The sequence below is a fragment of the Sebastes umbrosus genome, chromosome 5 (assembly GCF_015220745.1).
Source record: "Sebastes umbrosus isolate fSebUmb1 chromosome 5, fSebUmb1.pri, whole genome shotgun sequence".
In the NCBI taxonomy this organism is placed as follows: domain Eukaryota; kingdom Metazoa; phylum Chordata; class Actinopteri; order Perciformes; family Sebastidae; genus Sebastes; species Sebastes umbrosus.
The window spans coordinates 1,049,018-1,069,541 of NC_051273.1; the positions used below are offsets into that span (position 1 = coordinate 1,049,018).

General features: G+C 38.0%; 3 protein-coding genes and 1 long non-coding RNA gene across 5 annotated transcripts in view; 1 reads left to right on the forward strand and 3 right to left on the reverse strand.

Annotated features, from left to right (window-relative positions):
- The window catches only part of slc9a7 (solute carrier family 9 member 7), a 39,754-nt gene extending 37,051 nt beyond the window's left edge, over positions 1–2,703 (reverse strand). Inside the window, exon 1 of one of the 2 annotated variants that reach the window (XM_037771060.1) lies at positions 2,185–2,703. In XM_037771060.1, the coding sequence (XP_037626988.1) occupies positions 2,185–2,503 (319 nt within the window). In that variant the 5' untranslated portion in view covers positions 2,504–2,703. The remainder of the gene's footprint in view (positions 1–2,184) is intronic. The other variant, XM_037771061.1, reaches the window with a different exon arrangement.
- On the reverse strand, positions 2,644–3,339 carry LOC119488459 (keratin-associated protein 10-1-like). The gene has a single exon (XM_037770157.1). It carries the CDS (start codon positions 3,337–3,339, stop codon positions 2,644–2,646), a length of 696 nt encoding a protein of 231 aa, XP_037626085.1.
- A 3,729-nt stretch (positions 3,340–7,068) lies between these two features.
- On the forward strand, positions 7,069–19,440 carry rp2 (RP2 activator of ARL3 GTPase). The gene is made up of 5 exons (XM_037771086.1): positions 7,069–7,413; positions 13,454–14,122; positions 16,546–16,660; positions 18,316–18,401; positions 18,487–19,440. The coding sequence occupies exons 1-5, from the start codon at positions 7,234–7,236 to the stop codon at positions 18,568–18,570; spliced, it is 1,134 nt and encodes a 377-aa protein (XP_037627014.1). The 5' UTR covers positions 7,069–7,233; the 3' UTR covers positions 18,571–19,440.
- LOC119489000 lies at positions 17,215–18,309 on the reverse strand. Its single transcript, XR_005207065.1, has 3 exons — positions 18,207–18,309; positions 17,281–17,288; positions 17,215–17,225 (listed from the first exon to the last, which is right to left on the reverse strand). It is a non-coding gene; the product is annotated as an uncharacterized LOC119489000 (long non-coding RNA).
- Positions 19,441–20,524: the final 1,084 nt, after the last annotated feature.

Below are 20,524 nucleotides of genomic sequence, written 5' to 3' on the forward strand. Positions count from 1 at the left end.
ATACTTGATGACGTCACAAGTTTGAGACCAAAGCTCATACTTATACTTTTTACTACTTACTGTACTGCAGATGTCTTTACAAAGTACGTGCTGTTGCACACAACTGGGACATACTTCGTGGTCATAACAGGCGCCTTGACCTTTGACCCTCTTGCTCATATAACCACTAATCAGAGGATTGTGGGTCAGAAGAGCCAGAAAAGCATGCTGGCTTTCATACTGCAGAATACAATCGGATGTAGTAGGACATCCTGGTATTTTTGGAATACTGCATTTGACAAACTGTGTATTGGGACGTACTAAATCTTTTCTGACATTCTGAATAGTAGATAGTATGGGTATTAGTATGCACACTTACTAGAGAGAGTAGGTCATGTAGGTGGTGTTCCTCTTTAAGGTGCATGATGATGTTGGTCATATATTATTGTATTGACTGCACTTTGAACAGATAGTTAATGTGGCAGGTGAGAACTTACAACATATGTAAAACATATATCTTTCTGTCATGTGTCTCCTCTTTTCCTGTTAAGTACTTTGTTAGCTTAAAAGATATCAAATATTAAAAACAAAAAAATCTGTGGTTGTATAAGTCATTTCAGGACGATACTCTACAACAACAACTCCAACATGGCGGACTTTAACCACACACCCCACAGCGTTCGGTTGTACTTAGCTCCACCCTCTAGTGTCACTTCCGGTTGCAAAAAAAAAACAGATGGCAACAACCAAAAACCAAGATGGTGACGTCACTGCGACTACGTCCACCTGTTATATACAGTCTATAGGTACCACGGTAGATAACGTAAAAACATGAAAGTCTCTCTCTGTGAATATTATATTCCATTTCTGCTAAAAAATCCATTTAAAAGTTGCACACTGCTCCTTTAAGATGCATGATGGTGGTTAAATATTCTTTATTGACTCTTTGAACAGCTGATTAAAGAGGAGGATGAGTACATAGAAGACTTATGCAAAACATGCAGCATATGCAAAATCTTTTTTTCTGCCATGTGTCTCCTCTTTTCCTCTTTGTCCTGTTAAGTAGTTTGAAAGATATACAATATTTTAAAAAATCAGTGGTTGTATAAGGCATGTCAGGAGGATACTCAACAACTGTAAAGCATATATGTTATAGATATCTATATGTTTTTCCTCATTGTCCTGTTAAGTACTTTGAAAGCTTGAAAGATGTTGTATCACATATTAAAAACTGAAAAACAGTGGTAGTACAAGTCATTTCAGGAGGATACTCCACAACAACAACTCCAACATGACGCACTTTAACCACACACCCCACAGCGTTTGGTTGCACTTAGCTCCACCCTCTAGTGTCACTTCCGGTTGCAAGACACCAAGATGGCGTCAGCCAAAAAAATAAATAAATCCCCCTTAAATGTTGCACACTGCTCCTTTAAGATGCATGATAATGTTGGTTAAATATTCTTTATTGACTCTTTGAACAGCTGATTAAAGAGGATGAGTACATACTACTTATGCAAAATCTTTTTTTCGGTCATGTGTCTCCTCTTTTCCTCTTTGTCCTGTTAAGTAGTTTGAAAGATATAAAATATTTAAAAAATCAGTGGTTGTATAAGGCATGTCAGGAGTATACGCAACACCTGTATAGGATATGTTTTATATTATAATAACATCAATATGAGATAATAAAAGAGTAATGCTGTAATGTAGTTTATTGCAAAACATGTATTTTTTTCTGTCATGTGTCTCCTCTTTTCCTCTTTGTCCTGTTAAGTAGTTTGAGAGCTTGAAATATATAAAATATAAAAACATAGTGGTTGTATAAGGTATTTCAGGAGGATACTCAACAACAAGATATGTTTTATATGATAATAACATCAATAAAAAGGGTAATGCTGTAATGTAGTTTATTGCAGCACAGACATGTTGTATAAGTGTCTTCAGATGTGTCAGAGAGGGATAAAGCTGCAGCCTGCTGGAGAGGACAAGAGGACAAGAGGACAAGAGGACAGCAGCTTCTAGAAGCCAGCAGCAGGCCAGACCACCAGGAGACATCTGCTCAGTCTGAAACCATCTTTATCTGTCTGTGTCTGTAACAGCAGAACCAGGCTGAATCATGCAAACCCTGCAGGAGGAGGTGGTGGAGGCTGGTAGTGAATGTGTGCGTGCGTGCATTCTTTATGTGCGTGTTTCACCATAACTCACCGTAGATCATGGCCAGTCCGGTCTCGTGGAGGAAACGGACCCGCCGGTGCTTGAAGAGCCAGATGGTGAGAATCGTTAAGGTCAGCAGTAAGATGAATGTCAGTAAATTAACGCTGTCCTGTCGGTGACTTTCCTCAGCCTCCTTCTCGGTGGCCAGTTCTTCTATTCCTCCTCCTCCTCCGTCCTCCGCCTGCAGACCCGCCGCGGCGCTCAGCAGCATCCAGGCGGGCATCAGGAGCCTGCAGGCGGGCACGAAGAGCGAGTCCAGCCCGCTGAGAGCCGCCGGAGCCGGAGCAGCCGGCCGTCGGAGAGCAGCCATGGTGCAGGATGGATGCTGACGGGCTCAGCGTCTCTGTGCCATGTCACTGCTACAGTCTCTGGTACAGTCAGTACACACACAGCAGAGCAGAGCTGAGCAGAGAGGGGGAAACAATCCAGAGCTCTCAGAGAGACGAGAGTTCAACCTTTTAAAGAGACACTGCAGGAAGCTGCAGGAAGTGAAGCGGCTCCGGAGAGAGACTGCGCTGCCCTGTGGAGGAGACCGAGACACGCACTCTGGCTGCAGGCTGGATGCAGGCTGGATGCAGGCAGGATGCAGGCTGGATGCAGGCAGGCTGGCTGCAGGCTGGCTGCAGGCTGGATGCAGGCAGGCTGGATGCAGGCTGGCTGCAGGCTGGATGCAGGCTGGATGCAGGCTGGATGCAGGCAGGCTGGCTGCAGGCTGGGTGCAGGCTGGCTGGCTACAGGCTGGCTGGCTGCAGGCTGGGTGCAGGCTGGGTGCAGGCTGGATGCAGGCTGGATGCAGGCTGGATGCAGGCTGGATGCAGGCAGGCTGGCTGCAGGCTGGGTGCAGGCTGGCTGGCTGCAGGCTGGGTGCAGGCTGGCTGCAGGCTGGCTGTAGACTGGCTGGCTGCAGGCTGGGTGCAGGCTGGCTGGCTGCAGGCTGGATGCAGGCTGGGTGCAGGCTGGCTGCTGGCTGTCTGCAGGCTCGCTGCAGGCTGGCTGCACTCTGTCCTCCGGCTGGCTGCTGGCTGGCTGCAGGCTGGCTGCTGGCTGTCTGCAGGCTCGCTGCAGGCTGGCTGCACTCTGTCCTCCGGCTGGCTGCTGGCTGGCTGCAGGCTGGATGCAGGCTGGCTGCTGGCTGGCTGGGTGCATCTAAGTCGGCTGATTCCAACCTATTGAGTCACTGTCAGCAGGTTTTGATGAATCTACAGTTCGCTTTCAAAACAGGAAACACACTCTGAGCTGCAGCCTGGATGTTAAAACTCCAGCTTTGTGCAAGAAAAGATAGATAGATAGATAGATAGATAGATAGATATGTAGATAGATAGTAAGTTTATTGATCCTGAGGGAAATTCAAGTTTTAAGCATCACAGTTCCATAGTGCAAAACATGTTAGTAAAAAGGCAGTAAAAAAGTTAGTAGTGCAAAGTTCAAAGTACAAAAACATATACCAGATATAAAAATACAAGGAGATGAAGAAGAAAACTGTTAAAATTGAATATAGTGCAGGGTAACAGCTGTGATACACGACTATTAAAAAAGTGAATATAGTGCAGAAGAGACTGTTAAAAGTGAGCATAGTGCATTATTATCTGTCCTGCAGACCATCCTCCTTTGTCGTCGTCCCCCCCCCCTAGAGAGGTGTTGTACAGTTTGATGTCTCGAGGGACAAAGGATTTCCTGAGTCTGTCTGTGGAGCACTTGGGGAGAAAGAAGAGAAAGAGGAAGATGCAATAAGGTGTTTTTTCCTAGTGGTGGTGGTGAGGTGTGAAAGGTGAAATGATACCAGGGGCCACAGCTGGAGGGGGCATTCCTGTTCATATTGCTTTGCACTTTAAAAGCTGCAGTAATTAACATTTTCATGTCATCAGTGGATCAACCTGATGGGGGCCCTCAGCAGCCCTCAGCAGCCCCAGGGCCCAGAACAAGTTCATCCAGTCATCATGAAGGGTTGCTGGTTTCAAACTCTTTTAAAGGAACAGTGTGCAGCATTTAATAGCATGTAATATTATAATAACTGTGTTTTCATTGGTGTATAATCACCTGAAACTAACTGTTTTGTACTTTGTACTTTGAAGGCATATTGTGTTGCTTAGATACAAGGGAAGCAACGTCATCAGACAACGCATTGTGTTTACAGAGTAAGTTGAGCAACGCATCTGCTACGGATGGATAAATGTTCTCCTTTGCCTTCTCGCCCCTCAACTCAAGTGTGATGGTTAGGTTTCGTGTGGTTTCTATTGTGTTCATGTATGATAAAATAGTAGCTGTACAACCAGGCTTGATAAGGTTGATGTGTTACTTAATGAAGTTAGCAATAAACAACGAATATTGTGGAAACCCCCATACTAGTGTGGCTGTGAGTTTCTCCAAGCTACCTCAACCATCACACACGGACCCAAACTGTTACACCATCTTGGTTATTGGTCGTCACCATCTTGGTTTTTTGCTACCAGAAGTGACACGAGAGGGTGGCGCTATGTACAACGAAACACTGAATAAGACATTTTTAGGGGACCAAAAATGTTACAATTAACTTTGATGAACTGAAAACACACTGTGAAAGGGTTAAAGTTGTAATACGAATACACGGACAACGCCGTGGTAGCGGCCTGTCAATCACAAGGTAGCCCCGCCGTAAAGCATCCCCTGCTTTATGGTCTATCTGACTCTAAATGGGACCATAATTTACTAAATGAACATCATGCTGTATTGAAGAAGACTTGAAACTAGAGATTGAGACCATAAACTCATGTCTACAATGTTTGCTGAGGTAATAAATCAAGAGAGAAGTAGGCTCATTTTCTCATAGACTTCGATACAATCAGAGGAGTCGCCCCCTGCTGGCTGCTAGAGAGAATGCAGGTTTAAGGCTCTTCAGCATTGACTTCACTTCTCAGACTCGGAGGTTGCCCATTGGTGGTCCCGCCAGCTGCCATCTGACCTGGTGGCTCACGTTACCATAGTCTTGTAAAGGGAGGAGTGAGCGGAGGGGTACTCAGCTGGTTGCAATCTGCAACCAGACCACTAGATGCCACTAAATCCTACACACTGTCCCTTTAATGGACCGAGTCCGTACTGCTGTGAGTAAGATCGTCTTCTGTATGAATGAAGAGGATGAATCTCTTCAAATGAATTTAAAACTGATGCCATAACTGTAAATACATTTCATTACGCCAACAAGTCACCACAAGCACCACATGTTGTTCAATCACAGGATGTGTCATCACTGCGACCGGCAGAATGAGCTGTTGTTAAAGGAAGTCTTGTGAAATGTTCATGCAACTTACTTTAGCAGGGATTTATAATTCTGTCAGTGGGCTATTTTTCACTCAGGTGCTCCTTTAATAGATATAGTATTTTGCATTTCATCAGTACATCAGCCCCTTATTAAAGGTCATGGGGGTAATGCATGGAAAGGGGATGTACAGAAAGACCAGGCTTCAGAGCATCTCTCCCAGAGGCATGATGGGGGATTACCTATTATTAGAGTGGCCTAGTGGCTTAAGTTGCAAGCTAATCTGATGTCTGGTTGGACTCGGTTACGTGTTGGTGGTTGTGCATGTTATATGTTCTTTTTACATTATATACACTCCTCCATATACTGCATCAACATGCAAACACTTGCATTATATTGAATGATTTAATTTGGCTCTTTTCAGTCATTTAATTTCTTATCCCATTTTATTATTATTTTATATATTTTACAAGTTTGTATAAGCAGCTTTTTGAGTCAAAGACAACACCCAGAGAGGTGTGTCCAATGTGTGGAAGGTGGTGCGTTCATTGTGAGCTGGTAAATTATAGATTTTTTTTTATTTTAACTGGTGGATGGTCCTCCTCCCTGACTATTGATGCAAAGTGGTGAGGTAAATCTAATTTGAGAGGACTGAACTTTATGATGTAACTGCCACAGAAAAATATAGAGGAGGTATTATTGGTTGATATGTGTACTACAGTATTTGGATGTGAATGTATGGAATGCCTATAAATGGATAGGTGTGTGCATATGTATGCATAGATATGTAGAATTTCTTTTGTTGTTAAGAGATAAGTCCTCCCCTTGTTGTTTATTTTGTTTAAAAAAATTAAGTGTATGTTAACACTTTTACACATTTTTAGATTATAATTTAGTCTTTAATGCACATTTTTTAGTAATATGTACATATCATCTGTCATTTTATGTACATATTGTTATATGTAAATACCTGTCACAGTAAATATAAATCCTGTTTACTATACATACAGTATATAGATATCTTTACATGTACATACTGTGCATAATCATCCAGTCCATGTATATCCATCCAGTATTTATTTATTTGCACTATTTGTATTGTTTACAACTTCCAGAACACTTGACTTGTATATTGACATTTTATTTGTATTTGTATTATTGTATTCTTTTTTTGTTGGTCATTATTGCTCTTTGCTGTTATTTCTATTTAGTGTAAGTACATTGAGAAAGCTGCATAAAACCAGATTAAAATGTCATGTATATACTGTATATATAATGTACTTGGTGAAATAAATATTTGTCTTCTTTTTTCCCAGCCCTAGTGTCAATGCAGTGATTTTATATTATATTATGTATTATAAGAATATAAAAGGCAGTATTTAATGGTGTTAAAATATATATATAGTTTGTGGCTGTGCAGTGAAGCTGAAGCTGAAGTGTATTTATTTATTTAAGTGTCTATATGTTAATATATAAATTAAAGGATGTATAGAGCAAAAAATGTGGCTACTTTCGGGAAAACTCTTTTGTACCCAAACGCCTCACGGGTTTACGCCCCCTCTACGTGATGCCGTCACTGAATCCCAGCCTTTTGATTGGCTGTTGCAACGACTACCGACGCTGCCAATTGGTTGCGAAACGAAGCTGAAACAGAAGTGAAGGTAATAATCAGCCTCTCTGGTTCTCCTCCAGGTTCCTCTCTGGTTCTCACGGTGTTTTACTGCTCCTCTACTGTTTATCTGCTTCTGCTTCCTCCTCACGGTCTCACCGGTTCTCTGCTTCTACTGGTCACACAGTTAAACTCCAGTATGGGCTGCTTCTTCTCCAAGAAATCCAAGAGAAAGTCTCCGGAGAAAGACGAGCGAGCAGCGACAACAGCAGCGTCGGCTGAAGCACCAACGGCCGGCAGCGCGGGTTCCCCTGGCAACAACACGAGCACCGAGGAGCACGAGCCGCCCAAACAGTACAGCTGGGACAAGAGAGAGAAGGTGAGACAACCTGGAACCTTGACACCTGTTCACCTGTTCACCTGGAGACAACAACAACACATATAATACCTTATACCTGCTGGAGGTCTAAACCTACAGAACCGGGTATTCTGACCCGGTTAACGCCTTTAAACAGGTTCCAGGTTGCTGCTGAAGATACAAACCTGTAGGAGTTAACCTACATTACCTACATGATCCTTTAATGTTTATATTATAATATATACATTATACCTGCAGGAGTTAACCTACATTACCTACATGATCCTTTAATGTTTATATTATAATATATACATTATACCTGCAGGAGTTAACCTACATTACCTACATGATCCTTTAATGTTTATATTATAATATACACATTATACCTGCAGGAGTTAACCTACATTACCTACATGATCCTTTAATGTTTATATTATAATATACACATGAATCCTACAGGAGTTAACCTACATTACCTACATGATCCTTTAATGTTTATATTATAATATACACATTATACCTGCAGGAGTTAACCTACATTACCTGCATTATCCTTTAATGTTTATATTATAATATATACATTATACCTGCAGGAGTTAACCTACATGATCCTTTAATGTTTATATTATAATATATACATGAAACCTACAGGAGTTAACCTACATTACCTACATTATCCTTTAATGTTTATATTATAATATACACATTATACCTGCAGGAGTTAACCTACATTACCTACATGATCCTTTAATGTTTATATTATAATATACACATTATACCTGCAGGAGTTAACCTACATTACCTGCATTATCCTTTAATGTTTATATTATAATATATACATGAAACCTACAGGAGTTAACCTACATTACCTACATTATCCTTTAATGTTTATATTATAATATACACATGAAACCTGCAGGAGTTAACCTACATTACCTACATGATCCTTTAATGTTTATATTATAATATATACATTAAACCTGCAGGAGTTAACCTACATTATCCTTTAATGTTTATATTATAATATATACATTAAACCTGCAGGAGTTAACCTACATTACCTGCATTATCCTTTAATGTTTATATTATAATATATACATTATACCTGCAGGAGTTAACCTACATTATCCTTTAATGTTTATATTATAATATATACATTAAACCTGCAGGAGTTAACCTACATTACCTACATGATCCTTTAATGTTTATATTATAATATATACATTATACCTGCAGGAGTTAACCTACATTACCTACATTATCCTTTAATGTTTATATTACAATATATACATGAAACCTGCAGGAGTTAACCTACATTACCTACATTATCCTTTAATGTTTATATTATAATATATACATTATACCTGCAGGAGTTAACCTACATTACCTACATTATCCTTTAATGTTTATATTATAATATATACATGAAACCTACAGGAGTTAACCTACATTACCTTTAATGTATACATTACAATATATACATGAATCCTGCAGGAGTTAACCTACATTACCTACATTATCCTTTAATGTTTATATTATAATATATACATTATACCTGCAGGAGTTAACCTACATTACCTACATGATCCTTTAATGTTTATATTATAATATATACATGAATCCTGCAGGAGTTAACCTACATTACCTACATGATCCTTTAATGTTTATATTATAATATATACATGAAACCTGCAAGAGTTAACCTAGCTGCTGTTCTTTACATCCTTTAATTAATATATTATAATATTTACATTATACCTGCAGGAGTTAACCTAGCTGCTCTTTACATCATTTAATTAATATTATAATAATAATATTAATTAAACCTGCAGGAGTTAACCTCAGAGTTAGCTCTTCCCTACAATGGGTCTAATGTATACACTATAATATAACCTGAAGCTACAAAACCTGCAGGCGTTAACTTCACTTCACATCCTTTAATTTATATATTATTATATAAACATTAAACCTGCAGGAGTTAACCTAGCTGCTCTTCACATCCTTTAATTTATATTATGATTATAATATATACATTATACCTGCAGGAGTTAACCCTGCAGGTTGTAGCTGCTCTTTACATCCTTTAATTAATATATTATAATATATACATTAAACCTGCAGGAGTTAACCTTAGAGTTAGCTGCTCTATACAGCCTTTCATTTATATATTATAATATAACCACTTAAAGTAAAGTTAGCTGCTTTATTCATCTTTTAATGTGTATATTATAATATACACATTAAACCTGCAGGAGTTAACCTGAGAGTCAGCTGCTCTTTATATCCTTTAATTAATATATTATAATATAACCTGAAGCTAACTCCTGCAGGAGTTAACTGCTCTTTACATCCTTTAATGTTTTTATTATAATATATACATTAAACCTGCAGGAATTAACCTCAGAGTTAGCTGCTCTTTATATCCTTTAATGTATATATTAACATATAACCACATAAAGTAGTAAATAAACGTTAATATTTATCTGTCTGTGAATGTGAGAGACTGTTGTACCATCCAGTAACGTTATAAAATGTCCTTATTTAGTGTTTATAACCGGATTTCCTGTAAAGCTGCTGCAGATGTAAATTTGTTTACTGAGCTTCACTGCACAGCCACAAATATATAATATAATATATAATATTTTTTGATCAACCCTACAACATCGTTGCAATATTGATATCGAGGTATTTGGTAAAAAATATTGTGATATTTGATTTTTCTCCACATCATCCAGCCCTAATTTACACGTAAAGAACATAAGAAAAAAATCAAAACAAAAATTAAATGCTCCTCCTATTTTAATAAATGATAATATATTAATTACAATCGATGCAACAAGTGTATTTAGAAAAAATAAAATTAATAAATCTACAATCTTGGAAACTGCAGAAATTAGTTCCCCACATGATCATCTACTGAATCTAAATCCTTAACGTAATTGATGACGACCTCTATATATTCTCAAATATTATATTATATATTATGCAAGTTTCAAGTTTGTTTATTCGTCATATGCACAACAATTACTGCAAGCAGTTGTCGTCAATGAAAATCTTTGGTCCCAAGCTCCCTCCAACAATGCTGATTAAATGTAATAAAAAATATTATAAAAATAATAATATAAAAATAATAAAATAACAAAATTATAAAATTAAATTTTTAAAAGAAAATCACACAAGTAGAAAAAAAACTAAATAAGAATATAAAACACAGATAGTTCAAGTTTCAAGTTTGTTTATTCATCATGTGCAAAACAATTACTGCAAACAGTCGTTGGCAATTAAAACCTTGGGTCTCAGGTTCCTTCAACAATTCTTAAAATATATATATATATATATATATATATATATATATATATATATATATATATATATATATATATATATATATATATATATATATATATATATATATATATATATATATATATATATATATATATATATATATATAAAAGGAAAATCACACAAGTAAATGCAAAATGATGATTAAAGACGTAAAATATTGCAAGTTAAAATAGCATTATTTCAAATGGATAAGCTGAATGTAAACAGGATGTAGTATGTTCAGTATATGCATGCTGAGAAGAAATAAATAATAATAAATATACAGAGGTGTAAACAGGGATGTAGTATGTATAGAGAAGTAAGTCCGAATGTAGGGATATAATATAACATAATAATATGAAATAAAGTAATATAAATGTGTGGTAGACATGCTGTTAAGTTATCCTCTTTAACTGCTTCATATCTAAATATTCATCTTTACGTGTTAACTGCTGCATGCGGTGTTCATTCTACTGTATGTTGAGTTTTAGGCTCAAAGCCCTCTCACTGCAGCATTATCTCATTATTGGATTACAGCGCAGTGTGTAGTTCACTGTCCCACAGCCGACCACACGTTAACACGGTTCAGACGTTACACAGGAGGCGTTAACTCTAACCGGGCGGTTCAACTTCCGCTCTGACTGGTGGGATGTTTCACTTTTAAACTGTGGTCTAACCACGTAATACACCTCGCTCTGCAGCATCCGGCTCTGCTGTCTGGAAATAGATTAACCTGCATGTCAACAAGTTAAATCATGCATGGAAAAGACAAACTATTAAAATGTTAATGAAACATAAAATCAAATATTTCTGTTTTATTTTGCTGTAGCAGATGCTCACGACCATGAGCTTTTAAGGACGTCAATCTCATGCTGAGGACGTGTTTAATCTCTTCTTGAAGGCATGAACTGCATCGCCAGATGCACAATAATTATCATATTTGTACGATGATTTTGCCCTCTGTATGATGTACGATCAATAATAGTTAAAGTGCCATAATGTGCAATAATTTAACTATTTTGTGATGCTTACGATTAGTTGTCGGTTTTAGTCTGCAGCTTCTCATTTTAAATAATTTCCAGATGAATCCTACGTCTGTGTTTACGCGTCTCTTCTCAAGCGACCTCTTTCAAGCCAATTAGTGTTGTCAAAAATGTCTTAATTATCGATTACGACTGTCAATCGATTAAAATAGTTAATCGCGATTAATCGCAAATTAATCACACATTTTCTATCTGTTCTAAATTAACCTTAAAGGGAGATTTGTCAAGTATTTAATACTCTTATCAACATGGGAGTGGGCAAATATGCTGCTTTATGCAAATGTATGTATATATTTATTATTGTAAATCAATGAACACAAAACAATGAAAGATATTGTCCAGAAAAGTGAAAATCATGCATAAATAAATAAATAAATATATAAACTCATAAACTCATAAATAAATAAATACATTATGAAATAAATAAAACATAAATGAAAATATACATGCAAAAATAAATAAATAAATAAATAATGCAAAAATAAATAAATGAAAAATGCAAAAATAAATAATCAATTAAAATATTTAATCGCTATTAACAACAACAAAGCAATGACAGATATTGATCCAGAAACCCTCACAGGTACTGCATTTAGCATAAAACAATATGCTCCAATCATAACATGTCAAACTGCAGCCCAACAGGCAACAACAGCTGTCAGTGTGTCAGTGTGCTGACTTGACTATGACTTGCCCCAAACTGCATGTGATGATCATAAAGTGGGCATGTCTGTAAAGGGGAGACTCGTGGGTACCCATAGAACCCATTTACATTCACTGATCTGGAGGTCAGAGGTCAAGGGACCCCTTTGAAAATGGACATAATAGTTTTTCCTCTACAGAATTTAGTTTGGAGCGTTATTTAACCTCCTTCATGACCAGCTAGTATGACATGGTTGGTACCGATGGATTCATCAGGTTTTCTAGTTTCATATGATACCAGGATCTGACTTTTTTTCTGCCTTTCTTTTGGACATTTTCTGGACTTTTTTGGACAATTTTCGCAATTGTTTTCGGATATTTCTTTGACAATTTTCTGATATTTTTTTCAGGCTTTTTTTCTGACATTTCTTTGATAATTTCTGGATATTTTTCAGGCCTTATTTTCATAATTTTTTACTTTCTTCTGACATATCTTTGACAATTTTCAGGCATTTTTCAAACTTTTTTCAACATATTTTAAACTTTTTCATGTACTATTTTCAGACATTTTTTCTGACTTTTTTCGATTATTTCTGACATTTCTTCGGACAAAACCCCTCATAAATTCACATATCTGGAGGTCAGAGGTCAAGGGACCCCTTTTCAAAATGGATATGACAGTTTGGAGCGTTGTTTAACCTCCTTTGTGACAAGCTAGTATGACATGGTTGGTACCAATGGATTCATTAGAACCTTTTAATACGTTCAGAATTAATTCAAGAATATGCTGCAATAATCCAAAAAAGTAATGAATAAACAGTTTAACTAGTTAGCTAAAAGTTAGACTAGTTTTAATCTAACTTTATGCAACTGGTATAATGATCCTTCAGGGCGTAGATAGTCCTCATCTGTGCACAGCTGGTATATAAAGCATGCATAAAAAGCTTTATGTGTTCTACTGAGTCCATCAGATACGGGTTTATAAAGGTAAGTCCTAAATCTTTAGTCTGAATACTGACCCGGTCCTCCTCATTCCTCTCCCTGCTCAGGTCGACCCTAAAGACTACATGCTGTCGGGGCTCAAAGACGCCACGGTGGGCCGTCTGCCCGGTAAACTGAACGGCCAGCAGTTCGTCATCCAGGACTGCGAGAACTGCAACATCTATGTGTTCGACCACGCGGCGACCATCACCATCGACGACTGCGTCAACTGCCGCGTCTTCCTGGGACCCATCAAGGGTAGCGTGTTCTTCAGGGACTGTAAAGACATCAAGTGCGTGGTGGCCTGTCAGCAGTTTCGCACGCGGGACTGTAAAAAGATGGAGGTGTTCCTGTGCTGCGCCACGCAGCCCATCATCGAGTCGTCCACGGGGATGAAGTTCGGCTGCTTCCAGTACTACTACCCCGAGCTGGCCTTCCACTTCAAGGACGCCGGGCTCAGCATCTTCAACAACAACTGGAGCAACATCCACGACTTCACGCCGGTGTCCGGCGAGAACAACTGGAGCCTGCTGCCGGAGGCTACGGCCGTCCTGGACTCTATACCGAACCCGGACCCGGAGTCTGAATTCAAGTCGGTTCGAATCTTCGCCGACCCCGGACGCAGCATCGTGCCTTTGACGAAGGGCGGGAGGCGTAAAGCCAGCGAGGAGTCCTGCCTCTTCGTGTTCTTCGCCGGAGAATACACAACAGCAAACGCCCGCAAACTCATCGACGAGGTGAGAGGAATAAACCGGACGCTCAGTTCAACACCAGAGGTTATGAAAGGCTAAATGAAAGGAGGAAGTCCTTTTTTTAGTGTGTGAGTAAATGTTGCTGTTGTATCAGAGTTTACTTTCTGATAACGGTTTGGGTGCAGTCAGCTGTAACTGCTGTGAAAGGTCACCAGACCAGAGTTAAATATCACAGCCTGAAGCATTTTAGTAACCATGGTGATAAGGGTTAGGACCTGATTGAGGAAAAAATCCATTACAGATGAACCTCAAAGCGTGTGGCGAACAAGACAACGTCCTCAGCTGACGGTAATTAACCAAAAAACAAGTTGAGAAGAAGATTTGACGAAGCTCGTCTTACTGTTGGTTTCACAGTGAATTCAGTGGGAGATGAGGAGAGACCGGTGTGTGTTTGAAAACTCTGGCAGCTGACAGTAAGAGACCCAACAAACTAAGAAGTCACTTAGAAACATTACATCCCAGTCACGCCAATAAGCCACTCGAGTTCTTTCAGAGAAGACTCTGTGAAAACCGTCAGCAGGAACAAAGCTTTGTAAAAGCTGCATCAGTGAACAACAAAGCAGAAATGGCATCATACATGCTATGTTTGCAAATGTTACAGTTATTAAATATAAAGTTGAAGTGGAAGTTCCTTTTTTATTTACACTTCTTACTGAAATAGTGATGGAAAGGGGGTGGGGGGGGGGGAATGCAGTGGTTAGCACTGTTGCCTCACAGCAAGAGGGCGGAGTTTGCATGTTCTCCCCGTGTTAGCGTGGGTTTTCTCCGGGTACTCAGGTTTCCTCCCACAGTCCAAAGACATGCAGGTTCATGTTGACTCTAAATGTCCCGTAGGTGTGAATGGTTGTCTGTCTCTGTGTGTCAGCCCTGTGACTGTAAACATAACGGATGGAACATCTTTGGATTTCTCTCCAGATGTGACCAACACCTCTAACTCATCTGTCGCTCTGCGAGATGAGAAAAGTGGAGTTGGTTGCTCGATAACCGAGATAAAAATTGATAAGTGATGTTGTATTGGTTATTTAGGATCTCCTAACCTGAGATAAGAGAGGATTCCTAAAGTTAGGTAGGATTTGCTTCTTTAATTCCAAATTGGGAAAAAACTTAGACTCTTCCTATCTTAACTTAAGATAAGATGTTTCTGTAATACGACCCCCCAGAAGTTTAACAAAGAATCCTAAATGAGGAAATCTAGTTTAATCCAAAACAAGTAGATTAATCTGAAGCAGCCAAATCAACTGAGCTGCATCACTGAACTGAACTTTACATTATTATCATCCAAACAAAGAGGGTTAAAGATAACATATCACATCAAACCACCCAGTTATTTCTTCTGATATACAGTTTATGACTTTGAGTTTAAAATGTTGGCTTGAGGACAGAACCTGCCAAAATAAAAAATAAATAAATAAATGACTCGATTATTAAATAAATATGCCATTAAATTAACCAAAAATAATATTAAAAATAAATGCAGGCATTAATTAATTGATAAAAAGTGACATAAACTGATATTTCTGTTTTAATTTGCTTCTTTATTTATCTATCTTGGTATTACTTCCCCTATCTATCTACTCTTCTATTTAATTTTCCTTTTTATCTATTTCGTTATTTTTTTTTAAATGTATTTATATATTATATTTATTTAAGTTTTTGAATTTTTTTTATTTGTTTAATTATTTTAAAATGTATATATATTTATTTTATTTTTTGAATTTATTTTTTATTAATTTATTTTATCTTTGCATTTTTTTAATTTTTTTTATATTTATCCTTAAATGTTTGTATTTATTTATTTATTTATTTATGGCAGGTTGCGTCCTCCATACTAGAGGAACTAACTCAGGAAGACAGATTATTTACCATATTGTGATTACAGTCTGTTGTGACCTACATTAACTCACTCTATAACCAGCTTCACTGTTACACACCGCTTTATAAAAATCCTTCTAACAAAATTTTAAATCAATTTATTAATTATTAAATTGTATTTATTTATTTCTGCATGATTTTCCTTTTGCATTTCACCCCATTATATTGTTTAAACTTATTTATTTCTGTATTCTTTTCTTTATAAACTTCAAACTGAGGCTGCATCACGTCAGAGCAGATACTGACATATTTAATTCATTATTAGTTACATATAAATACGTGTAGTATTGTAAGTAATAGCTGACGTTGAACTCAGCTGTATCTGTGATGCTCGGCTGGCCTCGATGCTATTGAAACATTCCAGTGATGTTTGTGTTGCGTCTCTAAAGCATGAGACCGGATCCACACGTGAGACAGTAAACGAGTCTCGTTGCAATCCAGTTCATCTCCTCTGCAGTGAATCATCGAGTATTTAAAGAATCCTCCATGCATACGCACTAACTCTGGATTTTTATTCTATATCTCTTGTGCAACAGGTGACTGGTAAAGGATTTGTTCTGATCCAGACGAAGGAAGTGTCGATGCGACCTGAAGATGTGAAGCGAGTGTTTCAGAACAGCGCCGAGGATCTGGTGGAGTGGATCACTAAAGGTACTTTTTATATTGTTGCTCTAAAATACCTCCATCTGCTCAGGAACTCAGCCGGAGACGTTAGATCTGATAAAGTAGTTTCATAAACACAAAGCTTGTTCATGCTCATTTGCATTTACTGAGATTATATACATGTGTTAGAGCAGAGTGAAACAAGCACTGACTCTTAAAGGGAGAGTTCAGGTGTCTATATCAGTTTAAGTATACGCTATATTTAGAATATTTTCACCTCTTTACCTCGCTGTCAGACAGCCCTTTCTGACGGGGAACTGAAGCCGTTATCTACGCTCTCTTCAAAGCCACCAGACTCCATTCACAAAAACAGTAATTTAACTTTACGAGCAGTTAAGCCAAGTTCACACTACGAGACTTTCAAAGTCGTCTGATCTCCGTACGAGGCATTGATGAGCGTGGTCGAGACTCTCGTCCCGCGTCTTTGAGCAGCTCACACATGACGCTTGAGCACCGATGTGCATACTGGCCGACCTTGAGACCTTAAAAAAAGGGAATATGTCAAAACCAGAGCAGGGAGGCCTGGTGGTTCTCCCCTAAGACCTGTTTCTTTCTCTTAGTTCTCTCCGTCTCTCACTCACTGAAGGTCCTTTCAGACACAACGTAACAACGACACCTCTGAGCTCTGAAACACATTATTTCTAACGGCTTGTGCCACGCCACGGCGGCTTTTTCTCTGCAGTGGCGAGCGCAGCTTAAACTGCGCAGTGCCGCGAGCATAGACCGCCCTCTTCCGCCGGGAAACGACAGTTGGTGTAGCTCTATTGTTGTCCGGGTGGAAACAGTAGAGATTATACACACTGTTCAGTTCCACAAACAGGCTGAGATAATGAAAAGGATAAAAAAAGAGTGAAAATTTGCCATAAATCGTGAGAAATACGGGAGAATTTTGACTCCCGGAGGAAACCGGGAGAGGGTGATGAAAAATGGGAGTTTCCCGGGAAAATCTGGAGGGTTGGCAAGTATGCCGATGTGCGAGCGGCGAGCCAACGCTGATTTGCTTTCGTCGGGGAGCAGAAAATCAGGGCTATAGTCGTGTGATGTGAACTAGACATTAGTTAGTTTGTGTTATCGTGTGACTTTAGTGATTTAAAGGGTTAGATCAGGTTCATCAAAAAATACAGCAGCAGCAAAACGTCTAAAACACGTTTAGCTGCTGCCTCCGTCCACAGCAGTACATCGCTTTGCTCCCGTGCTGCTACTCCTGTCTGTTTCTACTAACTGTGGGCGAACCGACCGCCATCTACTGTTGAAAAATCCATACTATCCATTATAAAATGGCAAAACTGGCAAAGAGGGTCAGTTTGTAAGTAAATATCCATAAATAATGCTTTTAATAATGACAGTTGTTATATCGTTTCTGCTCTTTTTCTTCCACCTAAATATTTAAAAACAACGTTCCTCCCTCTCAGATCAGAGTGCTGTGGCTTTCTGACATTTTTCAGAAGCTATAAAAAGACTATTGGTCAACACGGTCACATGATTTGGTATACTGTACGTCAGCTGACTCACATTTGGTGGTGAATACTGGAACATTTCAGGATCCTCATTTCATTAGAAAGCAGTGACTGTTTCCTCACCAGAATGTGTGTTAAAGAATCAGGATTTAGTTCTGCTGTACTTTCATACTCTCCTACTAAAAGGTGCCGTCATCGCCCTCGAGCTGAACGGAGACGGAGTCGTGGACGCCTGCAAGAACATCGCTAACGAGGTGTTCAGTGGGACGAAGGTAACCTGCCGTCTAGTTTTACACATCAGCTCTGTTTTTATAACAAAAGAATCTAGAATATTTGATGTCTTTTCTGTTCCTGCAGGTTTTTGTCTCCGATAACAAAAACACGTCCTCTCGAGATGTGGACAACTTCTTCAACTTCGCCGACATGCAGATGGGACTGTGAACGATTTAATACAAACTGCTCGCCACACGTTGAATCCGATCTTCTAAACCCCCCCCCCCTCGCCGTCCAGCTCGGGTTGGTTTGATTATTTGCCTCAGATATTAGAATAATATTGGGTTTGATAAAAGTCTGCAGACTAAAATTCACCTCCAATCCTCTAAAACCATCGGCTGTAAACCACTTTAACATCCTTTAGTGTCGGATCAGCTGTAAACCACTTTAACATCCTTTAGTGTCGGAGAGTGCTGTGAATATTTATATTTCTATGAATGTATTTCTGTTGCTTCTCTCGATTGTGAATGTACGTTCGCTCTTTGCTGTCATTTTAATTTAAAGCTTGTTTTTCTTTACTGTCTGAAAGTGGAGAAACCACGAGCACACGAACGCCTGAGGGAAAATATTTTATATAAATATATATGAATCATATTTTGTATTTCTTACAAGGATTTATTTGTGAATGTGGATTAGCTTGTTTAAATGTGTATATGTGAGACACGCTGTGTAGACGATGATGTTTTCATCTTTACTGATATCTGTTAGGCCAAAGCTGAAATTTCTGTCTGGTTTTACACCAAACGGTTTAAAAAACAGTCGTAATATTGCTGGTTTGTGATGTAGGCAACTCATGTGATCATTATTTTTTATTTTGTAATATGTGTTTTATACTCTACTGAATGTTTTTGTATATGGAGACAAATTAATGTTCTTTATCATCCTTTTTAGTAAAAGTTTCATTACGTGTGATTTCATTTTGTTATAAGGATTTTTATAAAGCAGTGTGTAACAGTGATGCTGATTATAGAGTGAGTTAATGTAGATAACAACAGACTGTAACCAAAATATACAGTAGTAAATAATCTGTCCTCCTGAGTTAGTGTTGTTCCTCTAGTATGGAGGACACAACCTGCCAAAATCAAAAATAAATAAATACAATTTTTTAAAAATAAATATAAAATTAATACAAAATAAATGCAAAAATAAATAAATAAAAAATGAATGCCAAAATAAATACATACATTTAAAAATAAATATAAAATAAATGCAAAAATAAATAAATAAAAAATGGATGCGAAAATAAATATATACATTTAAAAAAAATTTCATTTAGAATTAATTAAAATGAATACATAAATAAAAGGGTAAATTAAACAAAAGGGTAAATTAAGGGAATTAATACAAAGATAAATAAATAAAGAAGCAACTTAAAACAGTAATATCAATTGTTACATTTTATCAATTAATTAATTGCTACATTTATTTTTAATATTATTTTTGCTACATTTAATGACATTTATTTATCGAGTCATTTATTAATTTATTTTTTATTTGGCGGGTTCCGTCCTCCATACTCTCTATCATCAGTAAAAATCACCCAATATCAGTTGAAGTAAACGCTATATTTAGAATATTGTCTCTTTATCTCGCTGTCAGACAGCCCTTTCTGACGGGGAACTGAAGCTGTTATCTATCCTCTCTTCAAAGCCACCAGACTCCATTCACAAAAACAGTGATTTTACCTCTCAGAAGACAGGAGTTGCTGATCTACTGCTGCCTCGATCGGTTAGTTAGTTTGTGTGTTTGGTGTTTTAAAACAGTGATTCTCAACCACTTGATTCACTATAGAAGTGAGTCCAATGTGAGTCACAAGAGTGACTATTATTATGATCATGTGTTTCACTTCCTCCACGGTTATCTCCTCAACTGTCTGGTCTTAATCATACCAAACAACCAAAATCATTTCCTATGGAGAAACTTTAGAGAACCGCTGTTTTAAAGTGTTAGTTTGCATTCAACAAAGTCACACAATAAAATAAACAAACTACCGGATCGAGGCAGTGGTAGACCAGCCACTCCTGTGCTATGCGAGGTTAAATGACTGTTTTTGTGAATGGAGTCTGGTGGCTTTGAAGAGAGCATAGATAACATCTTCAGTTCCCCGTCAGAAAGGGCTGTC

What these genes read in the sequence shown, in the direction of transcription:
- rp2 (XM_037771086.1), top strand. Translation starts at nt 7,234, where the DNA reads ATGGGCTGCTTCTTCTCCAAGAAATCCAAGAGAAAGTCTCCGGAGAAA. An exon ending in GCTGGGACAAGAGAGAGAAG is followed by an intron (nt 7,414 to 13,453) that starts GTGAGACAACCT and finishes CTCCCTGCTCAG; the next exon opens with GTCGACCCTAAAGACTACAT. An exon ending in CCCGCAAACTCATCGACGAG is followed by an intron (nt 14,123 to 16,545) that starts GTGAGAGGAATA and finishes CTTGTGCAACAG; the next exon opens with GTGACTGGTAAAGGATTTGT.
- LOC119488459 (XM_037770157.1), bottom strand. Translation starts at nt 3,339, where the DNA reads ATGCACCCAGCCAGCCAGCAGCCAGCCTGCATCCAGCCTGCAGCCAGC.